Source organism: Garra rufa, chromosome 1 (assembly GCF_049309525.1).
Source record: "Garra rufa chromosome 1, GarRuf1.0, whole genome shotgun sequence".
Lineage (NCBI taxonomy): Eukaryota > Metazoa > Chordata > Actinopteri > Cypriniformes > Cyprinidae > Garra > Garra rufa.
The window spans coordinates 39,906,250-39,924,676 of NC_133361.1; the positions used below are offsets into that span (position 1 = coordinate 39,906,250).

The 18,427-nt window shown below is 39.7% G+C and overlaps 1 protein-coding gene across 5 annotated transcripts in view; it reads right to left on the reverse strand.

Moving 5' to 3' along the window:
* Positions 1 to 293: 293 nt before the first annotated feature.
* Positions 294 to 18,427, reverse strand: part of kcnc3a (potassium voltage-gated channel, Shaw-related subfamily, member 3a) — a 74,593-nt gene continuing 56,459 nt past the window's right edge. For 2 of the 5 annotated variants that reach the window (XM_073840530.1, XM_073840506.1), the window contains exons 4-5: positions 5,293 to 6,793; positions 294 to 4,546 (exon numbers count right to left, since the gene is read on the reverse strand). In XM_073840530.1, the coding sequence (XP_073696631.1) occupies positions 6,729 to 6,793 (65 nt within the window). In that variant the 3' untranslated portion in view covers positions 294 to 4,546; positions 5,293 to 6,728. Of the gene's footprint in view, positions 4,547 to 5,292; positions 10,395 to 18,427 lie in introns of all 5 variants that reach the window. The other 3 variants (XM_073840514.1, XM_073840538.1, XM_073840521.1) reach the window with 3 other exon arrangements.

Below are 18,427 nucleotides of genomic sequence, written 5' to 3' on the forward strand. Positions count from 1 at the left end.
TTGGACCTTCATCCCGTTGGCCACCATTAAATTCCACTATATGGAGAAAAATCCTGGAATGTTTTCCTCAAAAAACTTCATTTCTTTGCTACTGAAGAAAGAAAGACAAACATCTTGGATGACAGGGGTCAGTTTTTGTTCTGGAAGTGAGCAAGTAAAGTAATTACATTTGTTGTAAAATGCTAGCATTGGCAATAGGCAAGCACACTAATTGTACTGTAAATGTGCTCTCGGATCCCAGAGTAAGATGGAGAAATCACAACAAACATTCAAAGAATCACACAGGACACATGTTGAAAATTTTGGCATGAGCTTTTAACATTTTTATTGACTTTTTTGATAACTTTTTCTTTTTAAATTGGATTTCATTTTTCTAATATTTTTTTCCTATCTGTAATGGAGAAGATTTGATCAGGTAGGTTAGCATTCACGTTCAAACTTCCATACTTTTAGTAATATAACGTTTTTAAGTCTCAGTTTTCACAAACTCTGTTAAATTATTACAGTTTATTAATTTTTTTCTTTATACATTTCAAAAATATAAAAGGTAAATAATAAACATTCCATTGAAATATATTTTATACAGTTCTTGATATTTTTGTCCCTTTTTTGTATGACAATAAAATTGTATCCAGCATCAATCTTAGTAGCATAGAACTCATCCATTTCTTTTAGGAACCTTCTCTTTCTCTCTGGCCTCTCTTTCTAACTCTCTCTCTTTCTCTCTGTCCCTGTTTCTTAACGTAGAGGGGTTGTATGGTTAGGCTTGCGCTCAGCAGTAGACACAGCAGCTCCATTAGCTGTGATAGTGCAATGAATTCCCCCTTTAAACAAGCTACATATAGTAACTAAAGTAGAAAAAGACAGGTAGTGCATATTGGGTCAAACTATACTAGAATAAATGCAGCGAAAACTGAGTTCCTGCGGGCTGCTTCGCCCTCACAACTGCTGCATCTGTTCAGCTCTGAGTCTGTGGAAGCTCTGATGAATATTCACTACAAATATATACAGATAAATATCATCTTTAAAACAATATATAAATATGTCATTTTTAAACATAGAGTCTTTCGGAATGGCTAGCGTATAGCCACAACTTATATTTGGCATGGCTACATTTTGAAGGAAAAAGGAAACCAGAAACAATTAAGCGCTTTCCTCCTCTCCAAGTGTCTCAGAAAGAGAAGTCGCAGCGTAGAGAGCCCAGGTGAAAGAGATGGTTACCTCATTCTGGCCATTCACAAATTATTCACAAGTTATGTCCTCATTGTATTCCATGCATGCATTATAATTCAACTTCAAACAATATGATAGAAAAACACAAGAACAAGGGATGCAAAAAAGCTTCTTCCTCAAAAATAGAGAAGGAGAGGGAACAGATGAGAGGGGGAGGGGATGCAAACAGGAAGTTGAGAAAGCGTGAAGACTGATTCTGGCTTTGTTCTGCTCCTCTCTGATATGTTTTGCATTTGGGTTTCAAGTAAAGGTATGTTGAGCTGTCAGCCATCTGGAGGGGTTGCGGTCTCATTCACGCTAAGACAAGCTCTCGTGGGAAGCATTCGCAGAGAGAGCGTCTTCAATTGATGTGGCCGGTTTGCGTACACATTCAGGGAACAGTTTCAGGCACACTGGATTTCTTATTAGGGATGAGATGAACATGTCCCCCAATTCCTAATGACGACAATGGGGAAAAAGTTGGCCCTCCATCATTATTGCTCCAAAACACCATCCAATCAGACTTTATGAACGACCAGAGAGGTACACTTCATCTTAACCAGTCAGCAAATGACTACCGAGTACCACGTATAAAACAAGTCAGATGTCCTACAAACCTTCTGAGATGATTATATGCTTACATATAAATGTGTACATTAACTCGAAAAGTGCATGAGTGTCTTCCTGCACTGTGAACCACGCAGAAAAGACATCGCGAACAACATAAAACAGGCCTGATGTTTTAATCGAGAAGAGAGAGGGAATTCAGTGCACCACTAAAGAAAGCGACATGGCTACCACAGCTGCACACGTCTGTCGCACCTTCAAGCTACTTGGACCAGCTGCTAACATATGAAGTAAAACTACACGGTCAGCAGATAATGCTGGCTCTTGTGGTGATGAAGCTGCATCTGTGTCGTTTTCCCTCCCTGGACACACAGCACCGGTAAACAGACACCAGCCAGCTGGCCTGAGCACATGGCATGTATGTGTGTGTGTGTGTGTGTGTGTGTGTGTTTGTGTGAGCTGCTAAGGTCTTGCTTAGGTGTTGCATAGGTAGTTACTAAACTAAGCTTACATCTGATTCTGAACGATGAGCGCTGACAGAACAGCAAACGACACTTTAAATCAACGCAAACGTACCTTAAAACACCTAACCAGACTAACCAATGCTTTGACACCCAACGTTTCAGTCAAACAGTTACTCACGTGTAAATCTGTGATTTAAAAGCGACACTGGTGAAATCATGGCCTCCTTTCACACTGGATAATGCTAATACTGATGTTAATATCAGAAATCTGCTGCTAAGTTAATAAGGAAGTCCGTTTTGGTATGACATGGCTGGTTTTAGTGGGTGCTCAGCATATGCAAATCTTGAAACTTACGGTCAACATTTTAAACAAAATCAACACAACTTGAAATTAAAAACCACGTTCAGGTTTCTGAATCAGCACGGTCTCCTGAGCACCTTTGAGCTCATGTGGTGGCGCTACTCTGACATTATGGCTTCCTGATTGAAAAATAGTGCTTTGCGATGTAAGTGCTCAGGGTCTCAGGACACAGCAGTTCACACGACGCTGATATTCATTAGAAGTGGACGCAGGCTCACTTTCGATGGATAAAGCTTTGATTTACCCACGGGGTGTGGATGAAATAAAAAGAACAAGCATCGCAAATCAACCCAAAACTTTCCACCAGGACTCCACTAAGAAGAAAACTTCACCCACAGCCTTAAAGTCCCCTTCCACCTTGCTCTTCAGACCCAAACCCGTCAAAAGTAAAGAGCCCTGTAGGTGTCGGAGGTCTCCAGAGGAGCTGTCGTGCCACTGCTGGAGGCTGCCATGACTGAGGGAGATCGTGAAGGGCAGAGCAGAGAGCCAGGAAAGTTCAAGTAAAGGGTGAAATGGCGGACAAAGAGAAGGGAAGAAATGTCACTTGAAGCCATTGAGGGAGCAGTAGTAGTTGAAGGAGTTCGTCTCGTCATTCAGCTAGACTCAGTGGGGTTTGTTAATCTTTTATCCAACAAAACTGTGAATCTTGCAATCCTATATATTTTTACATTATTCTTTTTTTATTATTCAAAAACAAAATATAGAGCCTATCTTTTTTTTAAATATATTCTTTTTTTTCTAAATTTAGTAGCATTTAGCATAAACTTTTATTGTTTCCATTTGATTTCGGCGTTTAGTGATTTCAAGCCCTCTAATTTGGGGTTCAGGGCTTGCAGAAGTCATGCAGTTTAGTCATGCTGGTAAACAAAGTGAGAAAAATGCATTTTTTTAATTTTCTCTTTTTTTTTCAGCGTTTGTTCAAAGTTCACCCAGTCCACTTAAAAACCCCTCTGTCCTTCAACAGGTATCATGCACTTGTGTTGTATTTTCTGTTCCCCACGTGAAGGTGAAGAAAGTGACCCCATCCACTGATCCAGAGTCACCCATATTGTACTGTGCAAACAGAGCGGTCCTGTTTCCTCTTGTTCCTCTCAGCATGATCTCTACCATCTTTCTCTGTTTTATTTTTGTTTTAGTTTTTTTTTTCATTCATGCCATGCAGTTCATCTACAGTGGAACAGAAATGCTGAGATGCGGAGAGCTGAACTAAGAGAGAGAGAGAGAAAAGAGAGAGGCTAACGCTCTTTTCTTCGTTGCGGACAAAGTCACCTTTCCGTGAGCCCTGAGAAGGACACTCTGAACAAGATTTCCAATTGGATGAATGGGGAAACAGTACGTTATAGGAATATGGCAGGCTGATGACGCCGCTGTCTATTTTCATTTAAAGCACGTGCAAGATCTCCAAAAGATACAGGAGCAGAAAAGGTTTGGCTGATAAACTGTTCGATTGAAGCGTTTCATGAACTCGTTGTTGAATTGCATAGCGTTGAAGGGCATGAAGGGTGTTTTGCCACACGTTACGTGTGTCTGAGACTGGATTGAGGGTTTTTTCGTCCACTTTCAGGTGCATTTATCATGGTGGAACGCCCCACAAAAATAGTTCCCGTCATTAATTTAAAATTGCATCCATTTCCACCGGGTCGAGTCAGGACATACTAGAGTTTGTATGCTGAATCCCACCCCTTTTCCAAGGTCAGCGATCCCTGCAGGAAGAATGTGTTCCACATCCTCCCAGTTTATTGCACCTACGTTGGGGGTTAAAATTAGTGATGGAGAGATGAGCGTTACAATGTTCTCTTCAAGTCGGTTTAGCGAAGCACTCCTTTCATCTCTCGTTTTCTCTCTTTCGCCGTCTCTAATCCCGTGGTGACCCTGGGGGTTGCCTCTGGACAGGTTTTGCGGTTGGGGAGCTTTAGAAAAGGGGCAGTTCAGAAGCTCAGCACTGTGGGAAAGAAAAGAGAGGGGGAATAGGAAAACGGAGGACAGAGAAATCAGTATGGCGTCACACGTCGCATCGCCTCAATACAAACGCATTAAAAGCTACATACTGCTGGAGGCTTTCGCAGATGCCGGTCGTTTCAGACCGCGCGACTGCGAGAGCCAAAGCTAAAGCCAAACACACAATCGTTTGTTTTGGAGTGACGTCCACGGAACATTATTTTCATAAAGTCTCCTAAATACCAATGTAAAAAGAAATGAAGTGTACTCATAGCAAAGCCCGTCGTAACATGCGCTCAAAAACAAAACACACAAATGCAAGACTCTTGGAATCACACTCACAAAAACAAACACACACGAAGCTGAAAAGTTCCAGTCGTTGAGGGCCACAAAATCTTGTTCTATGTCAGGAAATCAACCGAATCATTTAACAATGATTGATTTTGTCAGCCCTCTAGGATGGACCAGAACCAAGCAAAAGCTCATTGTACATCAGTGGATCCCCTTCACACAAAGGGTGCGTCCCAAGACGACTCGCTATTCCCCATGAAGTGCCCTTATTTTGAAAGTTTACCAAACAGTGAAGCTGGCATAGGGAATAGAGAGCGAGTGCACCATTTGAGCACAGCGCCAAACATTAGAAAAGAGCGGGAAAACAAAGTGTGACACAAAGAAAATCAAAACACTAAGCACACAGTCAGGCACATCACATGAAGACACGCAGTGTGACGCACAGAACACCATACGCACATTCTTACACTGAGAAGCGTTCAGCTCCCTTCCTCCTCTCTTTGCTTTTTTTCTTTCTTCCCCAAACTGTCCTCCATTTCACGACGCCTTTCTTCATTTGTTGACAATCCTCCCAAAACTCTGTTCCCCAAACACACAATCTGTCCATCTGACCCTCATGCTTTCATCTCCTCATTTTGGTTGTGTCCTGATTCCACACACAGGTTTGTTTGTTTGTTTGTTTTTTTTTGTTTTTTTGTAATCCACTTATGGCAGACCGGGTTCGAAAAGTTATTTTTTTAAAAACAAATCACTCATTATATTTCCTCAGTTTCTCATAATGTCATCCGGGCTTTTTGGTTGTTATTTGGAAGCAGTAAGAGTTGGGAATAAAGGAAAGTGACGGATGAAATGACAGATGAAAGGACACTGTGGAAAAGGAAGACTTGGAATGAGTGTTGGGATCAAAACATGACGTAATTTCGTATTTACACAGATGCATGCGTACACGGGGTGTTCTCGTCTGCCTCTCTCTCTTTGTTTCGAATGACATCATTTTGGAAGCACTGGTATAGACGAACAAAAAGAGATTTACCTGAGTAGTGACAGGGGAGCGTAAGTCAGAAACAGAGAGGATTCTGGAAAATGGCGCTTAATTGTTTGAACTCGACCTGCTCTCCCCGTTTCGAATGCCACATTTAAATCAAACGTAGTTTCTGTGCTGTTAACTCCGCATGCAGTCTGTGTACAGGAGAATTATTTACACCGTCCTCCAAGATCGCATGCAGCCTCTGCTTATCAGGGCATTCGCTAACTAAGCTAACTAGTTGCAGGCCTGTCTGTTTCAGAACTGAGATAAAGGGATAAAAGTGGAGCCATCCCATCCACTCTGTTCACCCTGACTACGCCTGTACGGATAGACTACACACAGCGAAACCACAAATTGCACTAGGACGCTAAGCTATCTTGAATGTGTGGAAACATGCATTGCTGCAGTGAGCAGACTTCTTAGCTTTAGCTTCTTCCTCTCTGCTCTGATCGGTGTTTAGTGACGCACAAGAGGGAACAGGAAATCAATCCTTCTGGTTCAAATAAATGCCTAAAGAATCTTCTCTTTATTCCTAAATATAACAGGTAAACATAAAGGGCTAAAATCTGTATTCTTAGCCTCTAAAGTGACCAAGGAGTGCTAGTGAGCTACGACATTGAATGCTACGTTCCCCGTTTAACCAGCAGAGGGGGCTAGAGCTGAGGTTAACACAGGAGCAAGGGGGAACAGAACTACTAATCTGCTCATTAATAATGCAAAACTAAGATGATTGAATGAGATGGATGATGCCATGAGATGAGAATACAAACTAAAATGGACTTGTGCGGGAGCTGAAGCTGGTTCGGGGGCTCAGGTGTTCATTTGGGAATGAATTTGTGAAGGAAGAAGTGGATTTTCTGTTCTAGTCTTAGTTCACAGTTACTGCTTCTTTTTGCATATATCTGATAAGCACTGGGCTTTCAGAATAGTTATCTGTGAAAAGATGAAAAAGAATAAATCATAAAATGACAATCTGCAATGCTTTGGATGTCTAACAAAGAAAAGAAAACTTAAACAGGTACACAGTTAGCACATTCAAAACCCCACATTCAATACAACAGTTGTAATGGTCTCTGCCACCCAATAGCATCTTAGCATGCAAAACTAAGCCCCTCCCCTCTACAGCAATCAAGTCAAAAATGACAGATTGGTAACAAAACATCAATGGAAATAAAAAAAAGTTTGTACATTTGTTTCATGCAAATCATTAATATGCATGTGCATATGAATACACACATCCATATGTACACACTCGTATCAACAAACATGTGTTAAAATACATTTTCTTATCAAAACACATATAGACTTATAATTTCCTTATTGCTCGCAATAGAAACCCATGCATGTGGAAATTACAAAGCCAACCTTCAAAACTGTACATATCATTAAGACCTGAACTATACATCCTCATAAAGAGCATTAAAACACAGAAAGGAAACGAAAAGAGAGATGAAGAGGAGGAGAAGGACATGAAGGAGACACAAGGCGAAAAAATAAAACGGTGTTTTGGCTGGACCTGGATCACACAGGCATTTCAGTCTTCCTCTTTCTCTCCCTCTAAATACACAAGGTCATTTGTCTAAATTTAAGACTATAAATAATGCACACCTGCACTTGTTACATACATTTTTAATAGACACCTTTTAAGAGAATTAAAAATCTATGTTAGATCATTTGCCTCAACGCCGTGCAAAGACAAAACACAGTCGATGCATATTTTTAAAATGAAGTTAAGCTTTCTTAAACTATAATATGTTGTGTGTTAGATGGGTTTGACTCAGCTATGCTCAGATTCAACAAAATTGCGTGTAGTTACTGTGTTTTGTCTTTGAATGGCTAAATGAAAACATAACACTGATCTGAGCATCTCCCTAAAACACTGAACACTTCAGTTACACAGAGCACACATGTGGCACAGCGTACATCCACCAGATGGCCCTCGCTTACTGTCCTGAGGCTTTCAATGTATATGAAGCATGTACGTAAAGCAGTGCAACGCACATGCAGACGACTGATGATTGTTTTTTTGTTTCACATTAGTTGCCATGCAGATGCTCCATGTAATCAACAACCTCCGTGACGTTCTTTACTCTAGCAACGGACTACTTTAAACAGAAAAGAAGAGAGGAGGGAAAGAGGAGTGTAACAAGTAAAGTGGCAATAGCAAAAACATGTGAAATTAAAATCTGATTGCAAATAAATAAAAAAATATATTGCTTAATTCAGAAGAATGATTACAGATGAGTAATTAATAAATGATTAAACATGGGTATGTAAAGTATTTCAGTTGCAAGACAATAAATTCATTTGACTAAGTAATGTTTTGTCATTTGTACCCCAGGTTGTCTGTTGTTTCACATGGAGAAATAGACAACAAGAAGCTTTGTGAGCTGCCATTCATTGCAGAGATATCTTCACCAGAGGTGTATATTGCATCTGTGCACTCGAATATGCAGCAGATTGACAGAAATTCCCCCCCACAGTGAAACATATGGCTCATATATCTGCAGTTCATTTTGTCATCTTTTCTTTTTCTTCTCTTACTGACCGCTGTCAATCCAGCATCCATTCAATGTTCCCTCCTTTATATTGGAACGAAGGTCAGCATCCAAGAGACAGAGCAGGTAAAAAAATAAAAAAAAAGAAACAGAGAAAGAAAAGAAGGGGACCAAAGAGAAAACAAACTGAACTGATTTTCTACTGCATTCAAATTAGAGGAATAACAGTAATCAGAAAATGATCATGATGAGGGAGGGTAATGCCAATGATGATGAGGATGGTGATGATTGTGATGATGATGATGATGATGAAGAGGTCCAGCTAATTCTTGCCCTTAGTAAAGTAGGGAAACTTTGAGGCCACTGTCTGGTTCACCACAGCCCCAGGATATGCGGATATGCAGTGAGGAGTGCAGTTCAGCTTGATATGTCTTCATATTAATGAGGAAATACCATAAGGAAAGGATATATTTTAAAGACAGTTCCTTCATGCACTAGTATACAAATCGAAAAGGGTCCCGAAGAAGTGCAGAAGGTTATAGGCCCTTAACAGGAATGGCTCCTTCTTATTTATTTATGTATTTATTTATTTTTTTCCTGCCATTTGTCCAGACCACTGCTGTTTTCATGTGTGGTACTCGGTGTTGAATACGCAGAGAGTCAAAATACAAAAACCAAATGTAATCGTAGATCTCCATGCAACAGCACAATATCCTGTCCTCCCAAAATGTCAACTCAAAGCCGCCCGCGCAACTCCAAACCCAGATCCGAATCGCAATGTCCATACAAAAATAGCTTCTTTTTTAAATAATGATCAGTTCTCGGTCTCTCTGTTAGTTGTTAAAGTTAATAGTCGCACATAGTAAAGTTCGCAGGATTCGTCTCCAGCTTCTCAGGGACAGAGGTCATCGTAATATTGCACAAGAATGGTTTAAGCATTTTCCTTGTCCTAAATAAAGAGCGTAATTATAATAACGCTGTGAATTATACTTGTGACAATAAATGTTGCTGTTGGAAATAGTCAGTGTGTGATTAAATTAGGCCTAAGTGTCCTTGTGTTTATCGTAATCATAATACTTAACACGTTCTATGGCCTGAATTACCATCAAACTCCTTCATCGCAGTCAAATCAGCCAAAACGATCTGTTAACTCTAATCAGTCCAGTATACGGTGCTTTATATTCACATCCTCATAGCAAAGGGGCTTGGGAGTTTAGTTATAGTCTACTTGCCTAACTGACATCTTTTCTAGCATGCACTTGAACTACTTGCATGTTGTCTGTGACCTATGACCTTTATCATTCCAAGCTTTGATATGAAGTGGATTTTCAAGGCCTATTATGGTGTATCAAAGCTGATCTCAGTGACTAGTACTCAATGGGTAAGCCTGCTGGATCACAGTCTTGTTTTTTATACAACCAGCAATCAGGTGGGATCATGAGGAAAAGCCAGCTACTGTCATTCAACTACAGGGGTAGATTTCCTACAAGGGTGCTCGTCGCTGTCCGGTGAGGAAATTTATCCTAATAATATTCAGTGCTTCTTTTTTTATTTTTATTTATTTATCTTCGATAATAAGGCATAATCTGCTGACGTCACAGCATATAATTGTTTTTAGTTGCCTGTCTGAAATATTGCCTGAAGTATATGCAATGAAGTCATTTTAGTACTTAAAGCTCTAAATCCCTAAACAAATTCATCCTGTTCCCTTTGAGGCATGAGATATTAAAAACAGTGCTGTGTACCCCCAACCCTGTCCGGTTAATGCAGGAGCGGAGGTGTGAGTACTTAGCATTGTTATTGTGATTATTAATACTATTGCGGTATGATGGTGCGCGAGTGTCTTTTTTCCGCTTATTCCGCTAAGATGTGCTACAGAATGGAGGGTATGGGGGATCGGCAGCGGCGTAGGGGGCCGGGGGATTCGTAGGGTTCGTAGGGTGGGTTGTTGATGGGGGTGATGGGGGTCAGGCGCAGGGGAGCCCCTGTCATCCCCGAGATGTTATTGAGGCTGCGGGACTTCTCGTAGCCGGCAGCTACAAAACCCAAATAATCCGGTCAAGGGTTATTGGATTGATTACGTACATTAGAGAATGAATGAGAATGAAAGGAATAGTTATGGAAGCAACCGTTGGATTCATGACAAAATGGAGGTTCAAAAATCCGGGGGAAGGAAGGGAAGGGTAAAGAATGAAATGAAAAGCAAAGAATGACAAAACGTAACGGATGTAAATGACACAGAAGCAGACAGACAGAAAGACAGGGACAGACAGAGACAGAGACAAGGACAAAACAGGAAAATGAGAGTTATGAAATGTCATCAAGTTTCTTGTCAAATTCTTTTTTTTGTTTGTTTGTTTGTTGTTGTTATGGCACAGCAGTATTAAAAAAAACTCCCTTTTAGTCGCAGCCACATACAGTTTTCAGGGAGAGATAAGAGCAGATGTGTAAAAGAGCAGGTGGATGAAGCACCTGATGGCTGACTCAGACCAATAGTGCGGTAAAGAGTTTAGCATCCAGGTGTTTGACCCAGTCTCAGACGGAACACTCTGCGTTCGGATACTAGCACTGGAGTCCAACAGAGGAGTAGCAGAGGAGCTCCGTCTAGTCAAAGCAGCCTCACTCAGCACTGTGGGCCAGGTGAAGCTTGTGTGTTTCAGACTAAATGTCTTTCTATTATTAGCAGCGAATTCATCTTCCTTTTACACATAAGTGTGTTTCAGTAGATTAATAGTGACTTAAAACAGCTTCACGTGACCCGAAAGTGCCTGAAAGCTTTCCTTCCACATCCATTTCTGGCTTTGTTAAACTTCTGATTTCGGAAGTGTGGCCAAATTTTCTTAAAGGCTTTGGGTTGTCTTTGTTTCTCACCCATTAAGTCCAGTGTTGTTTTTATTTGGTTACAAATTCCCTTTGTAGATCTCAGTGGTCTTTTACTAACCCCTATATGTTTTCCAAGATGTTAATTTCTTTCTTTCTTCAGTCAAAAAGAAATGAAGGTTTCTGAGGAAAACATTCCAGGATTTTTCTTCATATAGTGGACTTCAGTGGGGACCAATGGGTTAAAGGTCCAAATTGCAGTTTCAATGCAGCTTCAAAGGGCTCTACACGATCCCAGCCGATGAATAAGGGTTCTAGTCATTTTCTAAATAAAAAATTGGATATGTTTTAACCACATTTGCTCATCTTACACTAGCTTTGCGATGCAAGACTTCACACATTAAGTAAACATGCTGGAAAGTCACGCGCAGTTAGTTGTTCGTATTTTAACTCTGGTTCAAAAGGGTAGGATAGGGTGAAAAACTCATTTTCTCCTCCAACTTCAAAATCTTCCAACATCGTTGTTTTTTAGGCGTTTGACTTTCTTTGCACGGTCGCTTTGCAAAAACTGGTTCGGTACTTCCACCTACATCATGAGTGCATGATTTTTTTTTTTTTTTTAGAAAATGACTTATCATTAGACAAGTCCCTTATTCCTCGGTTGAGATCGTGTAGAACTCTTTAGAAGCTGCGTTGAAACTGCAATTTGGACCTTCAACTCATTGATCCTCATTGAAGTCCACTATATGGAGAAAAATCCTGGATTGTTTTCCTCAAAATCCTTAATTTCTTTTCGACTGAAGAAAGAAACACATGAGCATCTCGAATGGCATATAGGATGGTAAATTGTCAGGAAAGTTTATTCTGGAAATGAGATAATCGTTTAAATCTTGAAAAATTAGTAAATGTCAATCTAAACCTGTATGAACTTAATTCTTCTGTGGATCTATAAATAAGATATTTTGAAAAATGTCTCTATGTTTCTTTGTCTATTCAATGAAAGTCAGTGTTTTTTCATTGTATGGGCAAAACAGGTGAAACATCTTCAAAATGTCGTCTTTTACATTCCACAGAAGAAATGAAGTCATTCAGGTCTGGAACGACATCAGGAGAATAAATCACAACAGAATTTTCCAATGTTTGGGGTGAAACAACTTGTGTTTCGACAATATTTTTCAAAGAGCTGTACTTAATAATATGAATATTGGTTATAGTAACAGCCAAACATGGCTTACCTTTTTTTTTTTTTTTTGATTGTGTAGGAAGGGGAACTGGACTCAGATACTGTTTTTTTGAAAAAGCCTAAATGAATGGATATGGAAGGAAGAGCTGGCACATTACATAGTAGACAACCCCCTCCTGACACAGGAGAACTTCCCACACGGACACAAACACAGTGAGTTAGAAGTCTTAACAGAACAAAACAAGAGACAAAAGCTCACAAGGAAGGAAAAACACGGGGTGTTAAGAAGGTCCTACTGTCGTATAGTCGGCAATCCTATCTCCAGTCCCTTGCGTGATGTAGTTCTGTTAGGAAGAGTGTGTGTATGTGTGTGTGTGTGTGTGTAAGTGTGTATTCGTGAGTCTGACTCAGAGGGCTGCTGGGACACTCTGGGTGCTGCACAGCCACTTGTCATTCAAAATCTACACCAAAGCATCGCCTATAGGAGCTGCAAAGGAAGGCAATGGTAGATAGATCTGGGTCATCATGTTCCTCACACCAGACCACTTGTGCAAGCCAGAAAGTGACTGTTTTCCACTGTGGATTGAGGGAATGTCCTCAATGTCCTTTTCTTTTACTGAATTATTCATTGTTTGTAACTAATAAAAACACATAAAAGTGCTCTTTTACAGAGAGAAAATAAACATTATGTGTGTGAATGTCATGTTCTGTACTTGCACCCGTGATGCAAACACTGTACAGATAAGAACACACTTCCTTTCTATTGCTGGACTTGTCTTTACATTGCTATTAGCATTGGCTTTCTCTAAATGGGATTAATTAGGATCAATATGGCTGGGCAATATGTGTCCAACAAAAATAAGTACACCTTTGGCACTTGCAATCTTTCTTCCTCTTTTTCTCTGAACAATTACGATGTAAATGTGACAATTAAAAAAGCATTAGTAGCCCATTCTTAACATAAATAGCTGCTTTATGACAATGCCTACATGAAAATAATTGTTTGGACACAGCTCACAGCTATGCTTTTGGATTCCACTTCAGAGATACCTAGAACAACAGATCTAGATACCTAGAATGCCATTAAAACAAAATAGAGCAACAAAACAAAAAGCAAAGAAAAAGTGAAAAAGCAACACAGAAAAAAAGACAAACTTAAACAGATAAGCGGTAGAGGAAAAAGAAACTTGTACAGCAACCATTATCAAAACAAGAAATATTTAAGACATATTTAAAGGGATAGTTTACCCAAATATGAAAATTGTGACATTAATTACTCAGCTTCATGCCGTTCCGAACCCATAAGAGCTTTGTTCATCTTCGGAACACAAATGAAGATATTTTTGATGAAATCCGAGAGCTTTCTGACCCTGCATAGATAGCAACGCAGCTAGCATGTCCAAGACCCAGAAATGTACTGTAGTAAGGCCGCGTGTCCACCAAAGTATTTTTAGCCAGCTGAAAACGCCCAGCTGTGAGCGCTTGAGAGCACAGCGTTTTTTTTTTTTTCGTTCAAACATGTTGCTATGATATGAAATATGTTTTAGTAATATGGCAGACCTGTCACGAATTAAATGTTTCTCCAAGCATTATATTTTATAACAATAATATGGTAGTCTTTCATTTCCATTTGGTAAAGAGATAAATACTCGGAGACAAGCAATATTAACTTCTCTGTTATAATTTAGTCAAAGTAAAAGCAGGGTGGTCCAAAGGCAAAGCACAGTAATTACACATTTGGTCAAAATTGAGTTAAGGCTTAAAATGGACTTTGTGACAACTGTTTTGTCTTGTGGCAAAGTCTCCTGGTTCAATTTTGTCCCGTTTCATAGAAACGTTCAGAGAAACGAGAGTGTCAACATGTTTGACTAGCTGTTGTAAAAACTTTAAAGGCATTTTTCTCAATTTCAGTGTTCGCGTAGTTACTGCACTTTGCCTTTGGAGGGCAGAGTAGTCCCGCCCCTCCTCCACTCTGATTGGTTAGCTGACTAGAAAGTGACAGTGATGAACGTAGCCTTTTATTCGAGGTTGAACATTCTTCAACTCTTGGTGCCAAGAAAAAAAAAAAACACCCAGACGCTCAGCGCTCGGCATGCTCCTGGCGTTTTAAAAAACGTGGCTCTCCCATTGAGAACAACTGAAAAATACGCCAGCTGTGGGGAAAAATGCTTTGGTGGACACGCAGCCTAAGAGCATCAATAAAATAGTCAATGTGACATCAGCAGTTCAACCGTAATGTTATGAAGTTATGATAATTCTTTTTGCGCTCAAAGAAAACTAAAATAACGACATTATTTATCAATTCTTCTCTTCCATGTCACGCACATTCATGAGAAGAAGTTTTATGTAGACTGTGCATCCTCTTCTGCTTGTAAACAAGGTGCAGCGCATCTGGGTTCTACGTCAGAACACCAGCTCTTACGTCAACAGCACCAAAGAAATTGTTGAATGAAGTTGTTATTTTTGTTTTATTTGTGCACAAAAAGTATTCTCGTAGCTTCATAAAATTTCGGTTGAACCACTGATGTCGCACAGACTATTTTAACAATGTCATTACTACTTTTTGGGCATAAAATGTTTCAGTTGTGTTGCTGTCTATGGAAGGGTCAGAAAGCTCTTGGATTTCATCAAAAATATCTTAATTTGTGTTCTAAAGATGAACGAAGTTCTTACAGGTTTGGAACGACATGAGGGTGAGTAATTAATTCCATAATTTAGATTTTTGGGTGAACTATCCCTTTAAGAATTGAGCTTTCATAATCATGGAAGGGCAAAAGTCTAAAACCTACATTTTGCAATTTTCTGTATTTACTAACAGTACAATGCTTCCAGCATAATCATTGACCTGCCCATTAATCTCATTATCGCTATCACACGCACAATGACACAACTCGCACTCACCAGCCTCACGCATGCAACACTGAAGGGCTTTGGTGAGAGGTTATGTATGAAGAATTACAACAGCGTTGCGGACTGGTGTAATTCAAGTCTTTAGCTTGGCAGACTCTGTGCTTCTGCAATTCTTTAGCATCTGTGATAGAGATGTGGCTAAATTCAATGCGACTATCACTGTAAGTGCAGTTTGCTAGGCTTTAGTCAAAATGATCAAAGAGTGACAATCAAGTTGTCTAAGTGCATGAAATGCAGAGTCTTAACATTGTAGCTTCACAGCTTAGCACAGTTTATGTGTCTAACAATCATGCTAACAAGCCCATATAGATTATATCTATATGGGCAAACCCTTGACCTGACAGATAAAAGACCCTCTCTGCTTTGTTTACGTACCTCATGTCAAACTTTAGTGACACTACGAGGACTGTATGAGTGGCCTGGGGGTGGGATGGAAGGTGAGTGTTAGTATGTGCACAAATATTAACCACAGAATTGTTAACAAGTTGTGCAGCAATAAAATACGGCTTAATGTACTGTTGAACGATTTACTCCAATTTTAGTTTAGTTTAGTTAAAGAAAGCCCATCTTTTAACATGACAACACAAAGGTCAAGTGAAGAAAATCTGAGCTTTCGAAGAAAACAGAAATTCATTATTACATTACATTAAATTAGTGTGTTTTGAGTTCATACACAGTATATTTGATCTGTCCGGGTTAATATTTGCAATATCCACCAGAGGATATTTTTTCTTCCTTTAAACACCAACACTGGTTGTCACATACATCACATCTGCATGTATGATTTAGACACAGAATAACACGAAGACACAGCAAAACACGACACAACAGTACACAGAACAACACAAAATGACAGTACACAAACGTTACACAACACAGACACAGAGAAGATGATCACAAAAAGAATATTTAAAGGAGAGCAGGAATATGCAATGTATGTAATGACTGCGGTAAGAAGAGAGGGGATAGTTTACATTCAGAAATTAGCACCTGAATATACAGTACAAGAATGGACAGAAATATCAACTTATGACATTTAACATGGTCATCGATAAACACTTAATTCCAGTGTGCACATAGACAAGTTCCCAGTAAGGATGTTGTACATGTCACTGTTAATTGCAAAACAGAAGGTGGAACTACATTAATAATAAAATATTTAATTAAAAAAAGTAAAGAAAAGTAGTTGACAGTAGAGGACACAGTAAAAAACAAACGTTGAAATAATATCCACAGATTCACATTTAAATCATGTATGATAGTGTCATACATGCAGTACACGGTCACTGATGGTGAAAGAGTCAAGCCCATTCATACACTACACATCCAATTTGATTGGAAAGACAATAAAAACATTGTTTCTCAAACGTATACTTCAACCATTCACTAACCTTGGATAATAATCCCAAAAAAAAAAAAATCACCAGAAAATAGAACGTGAATTACCAAAAATCTTTTTAGGCCATTTTTTTCTTCTTCACTTGAACTAGTTATGTAGTCTCTGCATTCATGTGCATTACTTGATGGATAATTTACTACCACTTGAAAAATGTATTATTATTAATACAATTAATAATAAATACTGCTGAGACAACGATTGAATCCAGCAGTGTGGCTCACCAAAAACTAAATAATGCACAACTTCACTACATAATTAGTGCTGAGGAGACAGGCAGACAAACTTTTAGCATGTCTTTACAGTAAAAACATAGAAGAAGTATTAAAAATATTTAATTTACGGTCTGTATGAGAGAGGTGTTGTAAAAAAAAAAGCCCTCATCATCAGGTGAGGCCCCTCCCCCTGCTCTCCGTCCCTCGAGGGGCAGTGACCTGAACAAAATGAAAGCATTGACCCCTTTGGAAGCATTATCGGCCAGGCCAGCAACCTCTCAGCCATATCTCGCCGCTCAATTTTTACTGCACTGCAGTCAAATTCTCACACCGATGCAACCTGGAACTCTGACAGTTGGCTGCAACGTTTGTGGGAACTGCTGAATGACTAGAAAATTGCATGAAAGAGCAGTTGCAATCAGCAGTTGCGCCAATTTGGTTGTTGGGAATCATTTTGGATTGACATTCTGTGGACATATTGACTCATTTATAATATACTACAACTAGTTTTAGCAGTATAGAATGCAGCATATATATATATATATAGAGAGAGAGAGAGAGAGAGAGGGAGAGAGAGAGAGACTGCAGAGAGAGAGAGTGCAGTAAAGGTTTTGTGGCAAATTTAAAAATGATTTCAAGGGCATAAGGCACTGTTTATACACATAGCGATACATGATATGGTGAAATTGGTAATGAATTGGTCTAGCTCATCAGGAGCCCTAGAGAGAGAACCCTCAGGTTCTCCGGTTACATCAGAGATTCAGAAGTGAGGTTAAATGGGAGTACAGGGGAAAATCAATCAGTCTGCAGAGGGAGAGAAATGGGAGGGAGAGAGAGAGAGAGAGAAAGAGAGAGAGAAAGAGGGGTGTGACTGCAGCCCTGCAGTGCAGTACTATTTCTACGCTTTAAGACAATGGCTAGAGAGGAAGATGACCACAATGCCCTCAGTGTGCTGTGGCCAGCATCCAGACTGCAGCTCTTATGCATTTAGCCTCAGCACCAGAGTCAGTCAATGGCAGGGCCCAAGGGTATGTGTCAAAGCTCTCAGCGTACTCAAAATATAAAATACAAAAAACCCAGCGCATCGAAAGAGCACTTTAGACTGAATAAATGATTGATAAGAGGGGGCAAAAGGAAAAAAAAAGAAAAAAAAAAAGAACAGGGGCACAACAGCAATAAAATAATCATAGTAATCATCTAAGTGCATCTTGGGAGTAAGTGGGCGTCTGAACGTAAAGGCTGTAGCGTTAACCAATTTGCCAGGATTTAGGAGACCAAATGCCATTTTTTTTAAGCTTGAACCATCTTTAACCCCTTCGTTTTATATTTCGTCACGTAGCGCTTAGTCCCAGAATGCTCTCTTCCACTGTTTCCTTGGCAACAGTGGGCAGGAAGGAGTGAGAGGGCAGAAGGTAGAAACAGAAAGAGGCAGAAGTTCGAGGGGGAGAAGAAAGAAGAATACATGCTGTGGTGATTTAGGAGGAGAGCCAGGGAGTAGAAAATGATAGTTCACCCATAAATTAAAGTTCTGTCATCATTTACTCA